Source organism: Phoxinus phoxinus (assembly GCF_949152265.1).
Source record: "Phoxinus phoxinus genome assembly, chromosome: 6".
Taxonomy (NCBI): domain Eukaryota; kingdom Metazoa; phylum Chordata; class Actinopteri; order Cypriniformes; family Leuciscidae; genus Phoxinus; species Phoxinus phoxinus.
In genome coordinates, this window is record NC_136881.1 from 35,656,071 (window position 1) to 35,675,190 (window position 19,120).

At 38.2% G+C, this 19,120-nt stretch overlaps 2 protein-coding genes and 1 long non-coding RNA gene across 12 annotated transcripts in view; 1 reads left to right on the forward strand and 2 right to left on the reverse strand.

Moving 5' to 3' along the window:
• Nucleotides 1-7,195, reverse strand: part of npnta (nephronectin a) — a 46,826-nt gene extending 39,631 nt beyond the window's left edge. For 3 of the 6 annotated variants that reach the window (XM_079617316.1, XM_079617314.1, XM_079617313.1), the window contains exon 1: nt 6,880-7,091. In XM_079617316.1, coding sequence (XP_079473442.1) covers nt 6,880-6,947 — 68 coding nt within the window. In that variant the 5' untranslated portion in view covers nt 6,948-7,091. Of the gene's footprint in view, nt 1-6,879 lie in introns of all 6 variants that reach the window. The other 3 variants (XM_079617317.1, XM_079617318.1, XM_079617315.1) reach the window with 3 other exon arrangements.
• Nucleotides 7,196-11,872: 4,677 nt separating this feature from the next.
• gstcd (glutathione S-transferase, C-terminal domain containing) overlaps nt 11,873-19,120 on the reverse strand; it is a 53,138-nt gene continuing 45,890 nt past the window's right edge. For 3 of the 5 annotated variants that reach the window (XM_079614816.1, XM_079614817.1, XM_079614818.1), the window contains 2 exons: nt 16,626-16,695; nt 12,203-13,580 (listed from right to left, as the gene is read on the reverse strand). In XM_079614816.1, coding sequence (XP_079470942.1) covers nt 13,441-13,580; nt 16,626-16,695 — 210 coding nt within the window. In that variant the 3' untranslated portion in view covers nt 12,203-13,440. Of the gene's footprint in view, nt 13,581-16,625; nt 16,696-19,120 lie in introns of all 5 variants that reach the window. The other 2 variants (XM_079614814.1, XM_079614815.1) reach the window with 1 other exon arrangement.
• LOC306999814 lies at nt 12,091-18,420 on the forward strand. The gene is made up of 2 exons (XR_013797924.1): nt 12,091-12,209; nt 16,970-18,420. It is a non-coding gene; the product is annotated as an uncharacterized lncRNA (long non-coding RNA).

The following is a 19,120-nucleotide window of genomic DNA, read 5'->3' on the forward strand; positions in this document are numbered from 1 at the left end:
ATTTCACATTGTTGCAGCACCCCTCTTCCCAGTCTGTCAGTAACTCTCCGTTTAGTTCCTGTCTCTATGAAGCCCCTCCTTCCGAAAGAGCAATGTGCTGTGATTGGTCGGTTGGACCAGTGTGCTGTGATTGGTCAAACACTTTGAGTGGAAATAATAATAATTTGTCACATTTATATAGCGCTTTTCCTCCTCAAAATGTCACACCACTTACTGTACCATAATCGTGTTTTTTAAAACACTACTAACTAACTCAACCAGGCCTCAAGACTCAAGACTTTAATGGAGGCGTTTCAGGGAGTTCAGAAACAGATATAGAGAATAGAGACTGAATTTGTGCTTAGTAACTTTGCAGACCTTTTTCATGCTCAAACAGCAACATTACACACTAAAGGAAGTTAAAAAAAATAGATCTGTTTTCAAATAGGCCCTCTTTAACAGAAAAGAAAACAAGTAAGAAAGAAAGAAACAAATAGAGGGGGGGCAATGAGAGAAAGACAGATCTCCTCGTGTGCAGTGCTTGCCCCACCAGAGACGAGCGAATGCGTGCCAGTCAGCAATCTGCAAACTCTGGGCCGGATCCAAAGAGACACCAAACTGAGAGAGAGAAAGAGAGAGAGCGTCGCCCAGCGAGAAACCGGCGCCACATTCACTGAGGTAACAAGTCTGTCACAACAAATCCCTCGTCCACCTGAGTAAGTGTCTTTCCTCACCTTGTTAAAGATGCAGCTATTACACAGTTTCAATTTCCAGCTCAATCTGGCATTAGCGGATTACACCAACGACAAATATCTACATAATGCAATTCTGTCCCGGCTGCTCAAAGGAGGCAACCGGGTCACGGAAATTAGACGTAGTAGATGCCTTTATCTCTGTGCACTGGTACGTTTGAGTCATGAAAAATTCATGCAATTCGCATTTCTATGTCTGGAGCGGCCTGACACAATTCATGCGGTGCCGTGGTGAGTCTGCACATGTATATGAATGATGACATGCAGCGGGGCTCGGGTGCAAGTGCAGGGGGGTTTAATTACAGCCCTTCACATTCCTCCACCACCTCCACGACTGCCAGACAATTAGACACGCGCCTTTGAAACATGCGCTCCAGAGAGTTGAGCTGTCTTCATTCGCCAGCCTCCATATAGAATATGTGCCTCTGGAGAATGACACACCGGTCAAGCAAAGTCCATCCTCATCCAGAGCTAAGCAGCAATCAGACGCAGCAGGTACAAGTCTGAAATAAACGCCGCATGTGGTGGAAGGGACAGATTTATGAATCTCACACAGTTTTGAGATGTTTCTGAGCGTTTGAAGACAACAGTGTTCAACAGGTATGAGTTTTCCAATGGTCAGCGCAGTTATCTAGTCAGCAGTCTGGCTGATAGGGTTGGACATCTAGAAGTAGATTCAGAAAAGATAGTCCTGGCAATCCAAAAAGAGCATTTTAGCATCGCAAGTGCAAGCACATTAGACTTTGTTCCATTCATATGCATGCAAACGTGGGCGAGAGGAAACGCAGGCCAAAGTTTCACCTCTGGCCTGTGAATTTGCATTGAAGATGATGGTTGACTAATTGAGAATCCAAATGTCACAGATTAAACATTTGGCTCAGTAAAAATAATGCAAATTTCAAAGCTGAATTGCCTACAGTGTTTCCGGAAAGTGGAGTAAACAATACATTTACTCCTTAAAATGCCCGATTGTAGTCTTGAGTTTTCTTCCAGTAACGAACACGTTCCTCATTTAAATATTTCCCGCCCAAGGCATACGAAAAATAAAGGTGTGAAGCCTGGTTGAGTTAGGTGGTTATAGTAAGTGACGTGACATTTCCACTCGAAGCGGTTGACCAATCACAACAACACACTGCTCCAGCCGACCAATCTGAGCACACTGTGCTTATCAGAAGGAGGAGCTTCATAGAGGCAGAAACTAAACAGAGCGTTACTGACAGACTGATAAGAGAGGAGCTGCAACATGTCAAACATGTGAAAAAATTATGTTTTTTTTAACATTTAAGAATGAAAACCTATTCTAGTAGAGCCCATTAAGTAATCCAAGAAAATGGCATAACACGTCCCCTTTAATATATTCAACTTATTATTTAATATTTTTCTTTTAATCTTAACAACAAAAGCCACAGAATGTGAAAGCGTATCTTGTTCCCCATATGTAATCCTGCACACTCAAAGTCGTGTGTGACTGGCTCAGTGGCGTTGTCATGATGAGCATTGTGCATCTTGTTTTCAACCGACGGACTGACGGAGAGGGTCAAATCCGAACATTGAAAATAATTTGACTACAGACCGAGTGACAATGCATTTTCAGTCAAATGCACATTCATTGTGGCCATGGTAGCTGACTCTGCCACTGCATGCTAGCAAAGTCAAGCCTGGGGTCAAATGCTGCTCCCTGAGACGACTCAGATGATGAAATCAATTGAAAGACCACAAAGAGTGTCAACCGGACATGTGGACAGAATTCAAGCCCTTCTGAGCGGGCCTGCCAAGACTGAGTGAGGGAGTAACAAAGCACTGTTGACTAAATATACTAGAACAATTAGAGATGCGGGGAATATACATACGCCATGCTCAACCGTCCAAAACCCCATGTTGGAAGAGTTGAAGAAGTTGGACACTTTAATGAGTCTCTCTATAATTGATTACTCTTGTTATCATGTCAGCAAATGACAAGTTGGCGGTTTAGCAGCGAGTCATCCCTCAGGTGTAGCACAAGCCATTAGACAAGAGCTTAACGGCCCCTGCTAAGGGCCTGGATATAATGAATGGGCCCCTCACAGTGCGCTCATGCACTATATTCTCTCTATGAATTTAGATCGGGGCAGTGAAGCAGGTTTATAAGCAGGGCAAATTGGCAAATAATGGCCCTGGTGACAAGCGAACTCCATCACGACTGAAATTAATAATGTGCGCCAGCAGGTTAATGTACACGTTCATTACAGTGGGCAGCTCCCCGCTCCTGAAATGCCAGCACAAGCCATGCCCTGAAGAAAAAGCATCAATATTGTGTCTGTGAGTTACACAAACATTAAGCTCATGATGTATGGGATGACAAAGAGAAGTTAGAATGCACAGAATGCAATGAATAGCAGAGTCTCGACTAAATGAGTGTGCTAAGGTCATTTGGACAAATAACAAGTGTGCATTAGTTGTTCATTATGTCTCTAAAAGAGCGCTGCTAATGTCGTACCAAAAACCGTTATTAAGGTCCCCCTAACTGAGCACGGATGTGTTCGTGAAACCGCATCGTAGCTGTGCTCTGCCTCTGGGCAACTGGCAATGATAAATAAGGGGGAAATGAAGAAGCAAAAAGAACCGAGCTTGAATTTTAACACGAAAAATGCTTCTGCCAGTGAATACATTTCGAGTCCATTTGGAAGGACAGCTATTGCTCATCTTGCCAAAAGGACAAAATGCTTCCCAGCAGAGCGGAAGATAGAAGATGCCATAAAGACCACTGCAGGAGTTGTATTCACAAGTCCACACTTGGGTGGCCAGTGTCTCAGCGGAACACCCTGTGGGAACCGAGTGACTGTAACAGTGAATGGGAAGTGATGCATTCACAACAATGACCTTCCGGTAATTAGGCGACGCATACATAATACATGACGTAATTTGCAATGCATACTTAATACATGATTTAATTAGGCGATGTAGACTTGACATGACACAATTAGAAGATGCATACTTAATACATGACGTAATTAGGCAATGCGTTCTTAATACATGATGTAATTAGGCAATGCATACTTAATACATGACGTTAGGCGATGCACACTTGATACGTTATGCATTTAGGCGAGGCAAACTTAAAACATGACGTTAGGCAATGCATACTTGATACATGACATAATTAGGTGATGCAAACTTAATGCATGGCGTTAGGCGATGCATACTTGATACATGACGTAATTAGGCGATACATATATAATATATGACATAATTAGGTGATGCATAATTAATACATGACGTAAATAGGGGATGCAAACTTCATACATGACTTAATTAGGTGATGCAAACATAATACATGACATAATTAGGTGATGAAAACTTCATACAAGACGTAATTAGGTGATGCAAACATAATACATGATGTAATTAGGTGATGCATACTTAAAACATGACTTAATTAGGTGATGCAAACAAAATACATGACGTAATTAGGTGATGAAAACTTCATCCATGACGTAATTAGGCGATGTATATATAATACATGACGTAATTAGGTGATGCAAACATAATACATGATGTAATTAGGTGATGCATACTTAATACATTACTTAAGTAGCCAACGCATACTTAATATATAATATAATTAGGTGATGCATACTTAATACATTACTTAAGTAGCCAACGCATGCTTAATATATGACATAATTAGACAATGCATACTTAATATATGACATAATTAGACGATGCAAACTTGATACATGACGTAATTAGGTGATGCATACTTAATACATGAGGGAATTAGATGATACATACTTAATACATGAAGGAATTAGATGATGCATACTTAATACTTAATACATGACTTAAGTAGCCAACGCATACTTAATATATTACATAATTAGACAATGCATACTTAATACATGACGTAAATAGGGTATGCATACTTAATACATAACGTAATTAGACGATACATACTTAAAACATGACTTAAGTAGGCAACGCATACTTAATACGTGACATAATTAGACAATGCATACTTAATACATGATGTAAATAGGCGATGCAAACTTAATACATGACGTAATTAGGCGATGCACACTTATTAAATAACGTAATTAGACGATACATACTTAATACATGGCGTAATTAGGCCACGCATACTTAATATATTACATAATTAGACAATGCATACTTAATACATGACGTGAATAGGCAATGCATACTTAATATATGACGTAATTAAGCAATGTTTAAGTTAAATTTTTTATTTCCATAATGTATTTGCATAATGTAACTGAAAAGGCAGTTCACACAAAACAGAAAATGTTGTCATTTATACTGTCATTTTCAAACCTATATAGCTTAGTTTGACAAGGTAATTAGTTTTCTCCCATACAATGAAAATAAATGGAGTCCAAAACAACAATGGACCCCATTGATTTTCATTGTAAAAAAAAAATTCTAAACATGTTAATTTGTGTTCCACAGAAGAAACAAGTTCATAGGGCAGGAATCAGTTCAGAGCAAGATGTTAGACTTAAAATAATCTTAAAAAATAATCTGTACATATAATAGGACCATGGATGTGCATTATGAAAGTAAACAGGCTCAGTTTTGAATTTGTTGACTTTTAAATGATGCATATGAATTTAATTGTTATATACTTTAGTATGTATATACATAATTAAATACATAAAGGTATTTAACTTTCATATTTAATGAGCAGGCCTAATTAACAATGCATACTTGAATGAGGTAACTGAGCATTCCATAATAAATGACGTGATTCAGCAATGCATGCTCAATAAGGATGAGTCATGAGCACAGTTTTAAAAGAAGTTTCTCCAAGTCACGGGAGATATCAATGCACCCCTCTAATAAAGGCCCTAGAGCCATTCATTCTTGAAAGTCTCTCAGATTGCAGCTTTTGGATATCTCTCTTATTTAGCACATCTTATTCAATCTTATAGCAGAGGGATTCATGAACAACACTGTGTCGGATTAGTGAGACCCCTAAATGTGCAGACAGTGCAGGGGCCCTAGGAACGGACAGAGAAACATTGCCTATACTGAGCAACTTCTACTAAAGCACATAGTTCATTTCAAGCATGGACATTCGATCCCCTTTAATCTCAATGAAGCTTTAAGCAGATTTGAATATTTGGCACGTTTCTGTTCACCACATATTTCACATTACATGTTGGGGCACGAAAAAACCGGAGCATGTGCGCTGACTGTCCAAGAGGGAGAATAAATTATTCGTTTGTTTTTTGTTTTTTAAACTGCCATTACATACAGTATTCAACACATACTGATAAGTTAAAGAATGAATGCTAGTATTTTGCATTTGTGAAGATCTTTAAGAGCAGCTGTAGACTGATGCAAGTTCACAAGTTCACCGTGCTGATTGACAACAGTAACACAACACAAACTTTAAACTGAACTGATCACAACAGCACTAAACGTGAGGCTAGCATGCTTTCAGAAGCGTAGTTATGCCTCGCTTCATGAAAATTGTGACTTCTGTAAAAATATATCATTAACATAAACATTGACTTTAAGAATTACTTCTTTTTTTTCTAATTTAGGTTTTGTTATTGATCAACCCTGCAATTTCCTCAAAAACACAAAACATTTCTAAAATTCTACTAGTAAAAAATAATAATAATAACACTGTCAAAATGGTATCATTATACTTTCAGGATGTTGACTCCTTAAGCATAGGCTAAGTGTCTCATGGTTTTTATCTCATTCTTTTGTAAAGCTCGTTAGGGATGATCTTAAACAGCTCTGTTATCACGATTTCTTTACAACGACTTATTCAAAACTGGATGTTTGAAGAATTATCAGCATTAAATTCTCTTTCTAATAAACACATAGTGTTTTTGACCTTGACCACAAACCTAATAATGCCTTAATTAACTTTAAAATTATCAACTCTGTTACTTTTAAAGGTAAATCTATAGCCCAGCATATTATGAATAGCCTAGGCTATATTACATTTTGCCTGAGGTGCAATTTATTAATATCTACTACAAGACATGGAATGTTTAAAATCTTAAAGCAGTTTACTTTAAAGCCATCTTTTAAAAACAGCCAGAATCATAACTCTTAAAACAAACTCTCTGCTCTATCAAAACTCTTAACATCACATCGATACAATCGTCTAGACGTTTAATTGCCGTCTCACCTGCCGTCGAAGTCCGCGCTCACTCCGAACCAGCAGGTCCACATCAACACGAACTTTATGATCCACATCTCCTTGCGTGTACGGTGCGTATATCCAAACGTCGCCGCTGGTTTCTGATGTTTAAATGGGAATGATGGTGATGTTTAGATCCGTCGGTTTTCAAAGCAACGAAGCGGGTCGAGCAGAAGGCGTTGACTGATGTTCAAGCACGAGATGCCGGCAGAGTCTCTGTCTGTGATCCGCTCCTCCGGTGGAGAACCGTGGACTGGAGCGCAGAGTCGGTGCGCTCAGCACTCTCTCTCTTTCTCTCTCTCTCTCTCTCTCTCTCTCTCTCTCTCTACACACACACTCTGAATGAGCACTGCACCCAATAAGGAGAGACGGGAACGCTTATTCTACATATACCCCTATAAACACCATATAGCCTAATTAGGCCCACATGCGCATTCATTATATAGTAAACATACTGTTTATATGAACAATATGAGTTTATAGCCCATATTGGGCCATATATGCGTATAAAAAATATTCACACATACACACGTGTATATGTGTGTGTATACATATATAGGCCTACACACACACACATATATAGTATATATATATATATTGCATATGATAAGAAATCACTAAAGGTTTTTGCAGACAGGAGGGCACCTGCTTTTGTCATGTAAAACTGCTGAAGGAAGATTTATGGTTCCCAGTCATCACTTGAGTTTCAGGTCTCAAGGAGTCGTGTGCAGGGTTACGTCTCATTTTTAGTTTCCCCATAGCGTTGGTTATAGGGCATGTGAAATAAGGGTCTTTATGTTTCGTCTCCATTTCCATTGGGTAAACACTTAGAAATGCAAGTATGCCAGAAGGCATCTATATCCGGTATCATCTCAAATCAGTCATATTCAGTGCCATATTCATGCTATACTCTTTAACTAAAGTGCAATATTCCAGAGAAAAATAACAAGGAAACAGCTCATGTTGCAGGAGACTAGTGAGATATCGGAAAAGTCACACTAAAAGTGTTACTGTGCACGGCTTGTTGGGATACATTTATACCGCAAGCCAAAGAGCCCCATTCCAATGTTGTTTAAATACTATTTTGTGAAACATGCATGCATACACTCACAGGCCACTTAATTAGGTATACCCGTTCAACTGCTCATTAATGCAAATATCTAATCAGCCAATCACATGGCAGAAACTCAAAGCATTTAGCATGTAGACATGGTCAAGACTGGGCATCAGAACGGGGAAGAAATGGGATTTAAGTGACTTTGAACATGACATGCCTTTTTTTGTGCTGGACGAGCAGGTCTGAGTAGAAACTCTAGGGTTTACAGAGAAAATATCCAGTTTCAGTTCAGTGGATGAAAACGCCTTGCTGATGCCAGAGGTCAGAGGAGAATGACCAGACTGGATTGAGCTGATGGAAGGGCAACAGTAACTCAAATAACCACTCGCTACACCCGAGTTCTGCAGAAGACCGTCTCTGAACATGTTGAACCTTGAAGCAGAAGAGCTTCAGCAGCAGAACACACACACCGGTGTCACTCCTGTCAGACGAGAACAGCAAACTGAGGCTCAATTCACACGCTTTCACTAAAATCAGACATTAGAAGATTGGAAAAACATTGCCTGGTGTCTGACATTCAGATGGTCAGGTCAGAATTTGACATGAAATCATGGATCCATCCCGTCTATCATCGGTTCAGGCTTCTGCTGGTGTAATGGTGTGGAGGAGATTTTTAGCACACTTAGCACAATTGAGCATTGATTAAACGCACAGTCTACCTATTGTTGCTGACCATGTCTATCCCTTTATGATCACAGTGTATCATCTTCTGATGGCTACTTTCAGCAGGATAATGTGCCGTCACAAAGCTCAAAACATCTCAACCTATTGTTGCTGACCATGTCTATTCCTTTATGATCACAGTGTATCATCTTCTGATGGCTAGCAGGATAATGTGCCGTCACAAACTCAAAACATCTCAAACATAATAAGTTCACTAAACTCAAAGCCTCCACAGTCACCGGATCTCAATGTGGAGGAACGGGAGATTCCCATCATAGATGTGCAGACGACAAATCTGCAGCAACTGAGAGATAATATTGTGTCTATATGGACCGAATCTCAGAGGATTTACAGTATATATATATTAGTAAATATAAAAGGCACACCTTATATTACTGAGCTTTTAAACCTTATCGCAGCACTGGCCATTTTTACCATCTTCACTGTAAATCAAGAACATGATTATGACATTTTAGGACGTATAAATTCAACGGATGTGAAATTTATACGAATTCTTACCTTTTGATACTTTTATGCGTCATATTTATTTCCACATATGAAAGAAGCTCAGATCTGACTGAAAATGTCAGATTTTATGTGATTTTATGTGACTTTTTTCTCTCATGAGGTAGGGGGGGAATTTGGGCTATATTTATACTGTAAATGTACAGTATAATTACAATATATTACAGCTTTCTTTTAAGTTAATATGTTCAAATTTGGCAACTTTATAAGTTTGTTATAGTGTCTAAGAGAACCGTGCTTCATGTGTATTTTCAGTCCAGTTGAGCATGAACTACACGGTGACATTTCAAAGATATGTTAAGAAACGACACGGTCACTCTAAATTCATGGAGATACGTCCACAGCCTCTATGAATGGTGACACTGGAGAAAAACTCATTTTCAACCTCTTCAGAACTGGAGAGCCTGCCGTGCTTTCTGATTAGGTTTTGTCACAGATGAATTTAAGGCGGATTGCGGCTTGATTTGCTCATGAATTTTGCGGCCTGCAATAGGTGAAATTGCACATTGCTCTTCTGATATTTCCAAAGGAACTGACTTTCCTGTCTCGCGAGGTAAGGAGGAAACAGGAGATACTGTAAAGGAAGCAATAGCACAGTCTGTACTTGTAATCTGATAAGCGCTTTCAGCCCTTGATGCATCTTTTCTACCTCTTGGGTGTTTGGCTACGTTAGCAGACTTTGATTAGCATTTTAGGAAAGCATGTGAAAAGTGACATTTTTGTAAAACAAAAACACAAAATTCTTGCTAGTGTACGTTTTTGCAAGCGCATCGCTAATATTGCTAAGGTGTTGAGTGGGTTTTCAGCGCATTGCTATACGGTTGCCAAGATGTTTTGATTGGTTGCTAGGTGGTTGCTGACTGCCCCACTTCAACTCCACCCCTTGTATTGTCCACAATGTGAAATTCGTAAGCACTTCTGGAAAGTATAAACCTCTCCTCAACAAGCCGTGTGAGCTATTGAGTGCAACAGTCGGTTCCCGAAGTAAAAACAATTCATTTATCTTCATAAGAGAACATGTTTATTTTTTTAACAATAACTTATACACCTTTAAAGACAGATACTGTGAATTCAGAGGCTGTTAATAGATGGTACTGTATATGCTTGTGCTGAAGCCATCAGTCCACATTATTTTAACACATTTTTAAAATAATCGTTTTAAAAGAACCTCATTACCCATGATGCATTACAGAAAATTCCACCAATCACAGCAAATCGCCCCAAAAGAGTTGTAAAGAATGGTCACTTTCATGAAGCACCGGATGTAATCACGAATTAAGTAAACGTACGCGGTCAAAACACTTAAATATGTGTGTGTATATATATATAATGTATATATATATATATATATATTTTTTTTTTTTGTCATGACAACTGAGAGTTTGGCATGGTCATGGATATGACAATGTTGACATATTTGGTCTTGGCGGAATAGATCTTCTACGCTGCGGCTGCTGTTGGTACAGGACTTTCTACTGTCAATAAATACACAACACACTGCTGTGAGCAAGACATGCCGCTGCTGTACAATACAGCATACATTAATATCCCGTAGCAGACCTACAGGTGGAGCTGGGGACGGTGGAGGGTTTCTGAAAACTGCTACAGCAAACACTGACCAAGTATTTGAAGGTTGAGCAGCGAGCTCATTGGCTAATGACAGAGCAGCAACCAACCAATCAGATGTGCCCTATAGAGAATGATGTGAATGCAAGCAGATTGAATTAAGGGCCCATCAACCTGCGCCATCTAGCGTTTCATGACAGAACATTGTATTTTTATACCAGTAGCAATAAACTTAAAACATATTTTAACAAGTTTTTAATTTCTCTATGTTTGAATATGATTTTCATTCACAAGGCTTCACGGGATTGTAGTTTTCCCCCTCATCAAAGCAAATACTGCTTGCACAAATGGTTCTTCAGCAAAGCAGCAGCACAACTGTACATTGTGCTTTCCCACCGACAGCGTTTCTACGAACTCAGCGCTATACAGAACATACAGTGATTTCTGTTACTACATTGAATATTTATTTTAATAACTACCATAAAATATATAATGGATATTGGGAGTTAACCACCGAGAATCTAATTTGCATACCAAGGAGGACCATTTTTACATCCTAATGTTAAGTGATCCACACAGAAAAGACCCTAAAACCCCAAATAACTGGATTTGGTTAGATCTAATTTGCATCATAACCTATTGATGTATTTTTTCAAACAGTGAGTGAGTAGTTAAATGTATTATATATATATATATATAAAAAAAAAGATGTAAATACTGTGACGGTACCCTCAAAAGGACATCTTTGTACCCTTTTTTCCCAACAAAAAGATTCATAGTAGTACCTTAAGGTATGTAGTTGTACTTTAAGATAGTAATGTGCAACTTTTAGGAGTAAAAAAAAAGGTACAAATGTCCTTTTAAGGGTACCACCATATATAGCAGAAGATTGTGTTGATAAATATTTAGCATTTTCAACGTTTTCAGTTTAAAAAAAAAAAAAAAAAAAACATGTGCACCTACACTTCTGCCTTCAGTATTGACTATGCAGAATGTTTTTTAGCATTGTGCGTGGCACTGCCAGATTTTGGCATATTGCATCATATTTTGTATCGTGCAAACATGTACTTCTGTGAAATAAATAAATAAATCTTTCAACATTACAGTATTGCATCTAGACTCATTTTATTTTGAACCTATCCTATTATGTATTTGTTTTTCATGTACATTTAGTCAGGGAGCAGAGCCAATCCTTGGGGGAAAGAAGAAGCGTTTCCCATTGAAATGATTCCAGGTCTTTGGAAGGTGCCCCCGTCTCCAGTCTTTCACACTCAGAAAGATTGGCTCCGCTAGCAGAATTCAGATGAGCTTCGCTAGACTCGGCTCCTCAAAGCTTAAGGTTGTGCACTTCCTCTTGGCGAAGGAACATATCTCATCTCTACATCACAAATGTGACAGTCCACGGCTCTTCTGTGGCGAGCAAACCGGAGGCGCGTGTTTGATGACGGTATGGGTGCAAACACAGCAAAGTAAAACGGGGAAATAGTTCATATATCAGCATGCTTTGACATTTGTGTGAGCCGTGGCCTAATCAAATATTCATAACCGTGGTCAGATTAATCCATGCACGCACCATTTCATAAATATTAACCCCTCCAATTCTCCTGACCCGTGTCACAAGGGAATCGTGATAAATTCCTCCTCGTGTTTATTTTCAATAATTTTAATTAAACACTTTGAGACAAACGCACAAGAGCGATGTCTCGTGTTCCTGCGAGGGAGAAGTGCAAATTACAATGAATAATTTTACATGGGTAATACCGGACTCTTTTGTTCTGTGCGTAATATGCGATAATGGTGGAGGAGAATGTGCAAGGTGGTTTTACACAATTCAATGTGACTGATATGCAAACGACATTTGGAGTCACGTTAAATTTATTAAGGGGACGTGCCGGTTTTTGTCTCTATTATTTACACACAAACCTCAGGCATGCAAATCAAAACTGATCTGAAAGACATTACTGAAATAAAAATCTCTAATAGTTTAGATGAAGTCAAGTTTAAAAGCGAAGCTTAAAATATGCAATAAAAAAACAAACATACTAATTGCACAATTAGCTCAAACCATGATTCAAGTGTGTGTGCAAATAAGTAGCTTTCAATGCTTTTAGATCAAAAGGAAACCAATTAAAAGAATGGCTCATCCAAAAATGAAAATTCATGAAAATTAATGTCATTTAAAACCAGTATTATTTTCTTCCGTGTTACATAAAACGAGATGTCAGACAAAATGTCAAAGCTTCTGTTCTGCATAAAAGAAACGGCCTACGAAAAAAGCTCCACAAAAACATCTTAATTTAAATTCTGTACCTCATGCAAAGCTATCGTATGTCTTCAGAAGACTTGTAATGTACAGTAGCACACTAATCCAATGGACTTTACAATAATTCTATGGTGCTTTTCTGTCATAATTCACACAATTTACTTTCATGTTATGTAAAAGATTGACTCAGACATGCCTAACATCGCCCTTTTTGTTTTATAGAAGAATGAAAAAAATAATACGAGGTTGGAATGACTTGAAGGGGATTCAATTATTTTCGAGGGGAACTATCCCTTTAAATGAAACATTTGCACTTATGAAGTGCCCAAAATCAAACATCCCATGGAATAAATGCAACAATATTTTTGTAGTCCTGAATGTTGTCTTGATGTGGGTATTTCTCAGCGAGTCAGTGTTATGTTGTAGGAAAGCCCACAAGCATATTGTTCTTAGGCGAGCAGCCCTCGGGGACCATGGTCATCACTCTCGCAGAATACCCATGAGTCTCGGCGGCCCAACTGCGGTCCAAGTCCACCAGTCCCATACAGCGCTTCCCTGGGGATCGAGGGAGAAAACATTTGGAAATGAGACCAATAATGAAAAGTTATGTTTATTAAGAACAGGCCAGAAATCTGCCGAAAACATTACTCAGATATTACATTGTTGTTAATTAAATCTTTCCCCGACATTGACAGAATACAGCTTGAATAAATAGTTTTTTTCTTCTTCTTTGTAATAAAAGCTGAGGCTCTGTTCTTCAATAAAATATTCTGGGGGCCTTAAAAGTTTTGTGAAAAAGATAAAAAATGCTGCCTCAATTCATTTAAGTTCACTATTTTTTTTTTACTAAAATACAATTAAACTCCACTTGATTAAATTAACTATATTGATAAAAAAAAACATTCTGCTTATTATAATAATCAGTTATTGAGTTCACATCACTTGTTCTATTAAGTGCAATTAACTAGTAATATTTAAATGAAATGAACTCATTTCCTTTATTATATTTGACTGTTATACGTTTTACAGTGTGTTTAAAAGTTCAGGGTTGGTAAGATTAAAAAAAAAATGTTATATAAAACATTTCAGTTCAGTTCAACCAGGCAGATCATTTATTTAATCAAAAATACAACAAAAAATCACTCTAAATATATTTTAAAATATATTTCATTTTTGTCTTCATTTTCACATGATCCTTCAGAAATCATTATAATATGATGATTTGATGCTCAAAAAAAACATTTCTTAAAGTTGAAATCAGTTATGCTGCTTCATATTTTTGTGGAAACCATAATTATTTGATGAATAGAAAATTCAAAAGAACAGGATCAATCTTTTGTAATTTTGAAACTTTTTCTAAAGTGTCTGTTATTAAAGTCATTTGAAACTCCATTTCTTTAAAGAAGCTCTCTGTAATCTGACGGATAAAACAGTAAGACTTTAAACAAACTTTATCATCTTATCAAACTGTAATTAACAGCTCATCTAAACTCAAAGATATCTGCCTTTGAAAAGTCTTTGTGAAGTGTGGGGTTTGACTGGCACGGCACAGGCAGCGGCGCTGGTTAGCATGTGTTTTGTACAGAGGCTGAGAGGCTGTCATCTCGCCAGCTATAAAAGATAGGCAGTGGAAGGAAAGATGACAGCAGCGTCAGATTTATGTGAGAGTGGGATGAGACTGCGGGACTGCAAGTGTGTAGAGAGAAGTTTGACAGAGAGAGGGGTCACAGAGCGGGGAGATCTTGTCTGTGTCCGAAAACGCACTATCCACTCATTCACTATTCCCCACATTAGTCCACTAATATAGTTTACTTAAAGGAGTGAATGAAAACGAGTGAGTGGAACTGCCGCTTTTGCATAGTTTGTGCTTGTCTTTAATAATAATTTGAAACTTAGCAAACTTAGGCCGCTCCAGTAGTAAGATGTAAAGATTAATCTTGAGATTTGTTATGGAAACTATGTAGAAACCTTAATTAAACAATGCAATTATCAACTAAAAAGGAATTTATAGGGATACATTCATTGGATTAGCGGTTTGGAAAATGGATGGAGGCGTCATCTTCTGGTCAGAATTTGTAATTCATTCAGAGGGCAACTCTCACAATGCATTATGGGTATTCTCTAGCCGTTGAGCGTACACCAGTTGTACACTCGTTAGTGCGGTGCATTGTGGGATTGAATGAGTGCACTCGATAACGTCCACTGTGTTTCGGACACCACTACAAATGGATGTCCCCTCAAATAGTGCCCTATTTAAGGGTAGAAGGGGCGATCTCAGACACGTTTTTTGTTTTACCACATTACAATGTTAAAGATTCTCCATTTATACTAGACTGAAACCCTTCTTAAAAGTCAATTGGTAACCCAACAACTGCTTACGGTCCACATAACCATTAAAGGGTAACCCTCGGCAAAATTGATCTTAGGCTCTTTTTGTTAATCTACCCGAGTCAAACATTCGTGTAGAAGCATAATTAGAATGGAAACGCCACATTTAAGGTTGACCGTATTTTCGTTTTCGGTCAAAATGCCTTTTGAATGGGAGTGCTAGGGGCACTACAATGAGAGCATCAGAATCGCTATTTTTAAAAGACTAAGAAGGCTCGACACAACAAAACTGTACTTGAAGTGTCACCAGCGGCTCTACACATGAACTCCAGCATTGACAACATTGTGTACGCAGAGTTTACTGAAAATAAACATTTTGAACAACTCACTGGTTCCGTCCACCGGCATTTTGTCAGTCAGAAGTAGTCGTAATCTCCGAATGCAACGTAATGAACTGACTCCATATGAGGAAATGTCATAAACTTGTAATTCCAACGAAAAGCATGATAACTTAGACACTTAGCTCATGGCAATATGTCATGGAAACAAGCTTTAGGAGCTTTCCATCTTTATTCTCCTCATGTTACGTTGTATTCGGAGATCGACTACTTTTGACTGACAAAATTCCAGCCACCGGAAACACTAACTAATAAAGTGAGTCGTACAAAATCGTTCTTTTCAGTAAACTGTGTACACAAACAATCTAGTCAATGCTTGAGTTCATGTGTAGACCCGCTGGTGACACTTCAAGCACAGTTTCATGTTGTGTCGAGCCGCCTTAAGTGTTTTAAAAATAGCGATTTTTATGGTATCATAGTAGTGCCCCTAGCACTCCCATTCAAAAGGCATTTTGACCGAAAACGAAAATACGGTCAAACTTAAAAGTGGCGTTTCCATTTGAATTATGCCTTTACACGAATGTCTGACGCGGGTAGATTAACAAAAAGAGCCTAGGTTCAATTTTGGCGAGAGTTACCCTCTAACAAGTTTTTTAAATGCCCAATGGAAGTGTAAACCAATTAACCGTGCTGCAATTAATTAATGTTAATTAGTTACTAAGCAGTTGCCTAAGAGTACTACATGGCTGCAAGGGTTTTACTAGTCATGCACAGCCAGAACTTTGACTATGCCATAAAGTCTGCTCAACACTGCAGCTTATTCGGAGCTAAAAATTGTAGCCATATGGATGACGAACTCTATTAGGAATTTCCAGACCTAGAGCAAACCAGTCACAATAACCCCAGCCACCTGTTAAAAAAACAAACATCTTACCGATTAATCGCCGTTCCAGAGGTAAACCGACAGCTGTCTGGTCTGCAAACCTGCACAGGATCATATGCTCCTGTGGAAACCATATAACACACGTTAATGTAACCAAAAAACACATGCTGACACATCAATAAACACACTTGCACATAAACACAAAAACATCTGAAAAGCAGCTCAGCTACAGAGAAATATCAATGCATGAGATCGTTAGGGTTGTGGTGAGGGAATGGACCATTCATCAACCGTTGCAACCAGCCATTAGAGGAGAAACAGAGGAAAGCAGCACCCAGTTCATTTTATGTAAATCAATGCACTCTAATTGCAGTTTCTTTCTCTTTTTTTTGAAGGGATTGTTGCAAGGAAGTGCCACAAAAATGACTTCCTCTGCTGTTCCTGTCCAACGATGGCTTCAAGCAACCATTATTCTGCATTAACTGAGTGAAACAAGTGCTGATGGAAAGGAACGTAACAGCCTTGGCAGATTGATTCCTCCTATCAAGTTGAATCCTCTAGGCTAACCGCTGTGATCGATGCTATAACTCAGCAAAGAGTTAATTTAACACAGTAAAGCATTTCTTCAGCATTTTTTTAGTATTCGCACCAATAAGAACTTTTGCATCGATCATGTTTGCTTGGAAAGAAGCAAAGGGAATCCGTCTATTTTACATTTTGAACTCCGATCCAAACAATTAAAATAAAATCTATTTTAAATCACAATGCATTGAATAATCCAGTCAAATTAAATCACTTAGATTAAATTAAAAAATACGCTAATTAAAAAAAGGGGGGAATTATATGCATCGAAAGTGTGTGTGGATCAAACTTTAAGTGATATTTACCTGTGACAGTTGCTATAGGGTGTTAAAGGTGCACCTTATGCTTACAGTACACTGTAAAAAAAATGTCGTGATTTTAACAGTAAAAGACTGTAAAAATGCTAAAGTGAAAAACTATTAATTAAACTGTTAATGGTTAACAGAAAGTTTCCGTTCTATATACGGTGAATAACTGTATTAGATCTAACCGTAAACTAAATTTTACTGTAAAATACAGGCAAATACGTTTTTGTAAGTGAAAAAGAACTAGTGATCGTTTAATTTACAGTGAAAAACTGTAAATTGAGATTCCCAGAATTCCCTGTGAGACACTTCACATTTGACAGTTACATCTGTAAAGACTAAAATGTTGCTACCGTATTTTTTACGTTAAATTTCTGGCAACCACAGCTGCCGTATTTTCTTACCGTAAATTTAACGGATTTTTTTTTCAGTGTACAAACAGCTTAATTCATAATCCTGTTTGTTCAAATCCAAATACTATTAGCAACAGTGATGCTCGTCTTAACAAACATTAGAGATTCAATTTATAATTGCTCTATCCCCAAGGTACTGGCTGTCTCTTGTAGGACCCTCTGTAGGTGATATCTCAGCAGTGGCCTTGAGCACAGCGTGACAGAGGCAGATGCAGGAGTCGAGCAAACACTGATGACAGTGAGATACAGTACGACTGATTAACCTCATCCATTTCTCACACTTCTGCCTCCACTCCAGCACAGTGCCTAGAGCAGGAAAACAACAGGAAAAATGCAACGTGCAACTACAAGGGACACTCTATTCCCAGGAATACACGATTTCATCTGAGAACCAAGAGAAGGGAAGGAAAAACATTGGCTTGTGGACAGATGTTTCGTGCTACTCAGAATCTACAGTAACTATCTGGAGCTGAGAGCAAAAAGAAAATCCTCTATAGTGAAGATAGTCAATATTACAAATCTATACTGCTAAACCAGTTTACACACCTCTCATACTAAAGCCGGGTGCACACTGTACGATTTATAATAGTCCTGTTTGATTGTTGCTTGTCAGACTGTATGAACATGATCCCCGCTGTAAGCCATGTCACACTGCGGGGATCTCAGTTGTCAATGTCAGACGCATTAAAAACAGACGCACAAGAACACTCACCTGGAGTTTAACATCATTAATCTGTGACACGCTCAGTGACGTGAGCTGCATTTACATGCAGGATTGAAAGTGTATAGCAAACAAATACAATCTCTAGCGCTCATTTTGATCATGGCTTCTCTTGAAAAGGAAACTGAAATAATATGAAGACGGTGTGTGTGGAGCAAGTGGTGGTTTGTTGCTGTCTCACTAGTTGCATCATCAGGTTCGGCGCTCCTTGGTTTTTGATTTAACGGTCAAAGTCAGACTACAGGACTGCGTCAAAACTTCTGACACTGCCAGAATTTCGTCAGAGGTAAAATTTTATTGCAATGGTCATTAATAGGCAAGTTCAAGGACCTCCTCATCCATGACAATGCTTGCACTGTTTGACGTTGATTATTTCGTTTTTTTCATTAAAATATTTCAGACTGAGGTTCACTAATCATAATTTCTATAACAAAAAATAATAATTTTGTTGTGAAAATGTCACGAGAAACATTTCACATTGTATTCTAGTAATTTTACTAATGTTCAAGAACTATTCAAATAATA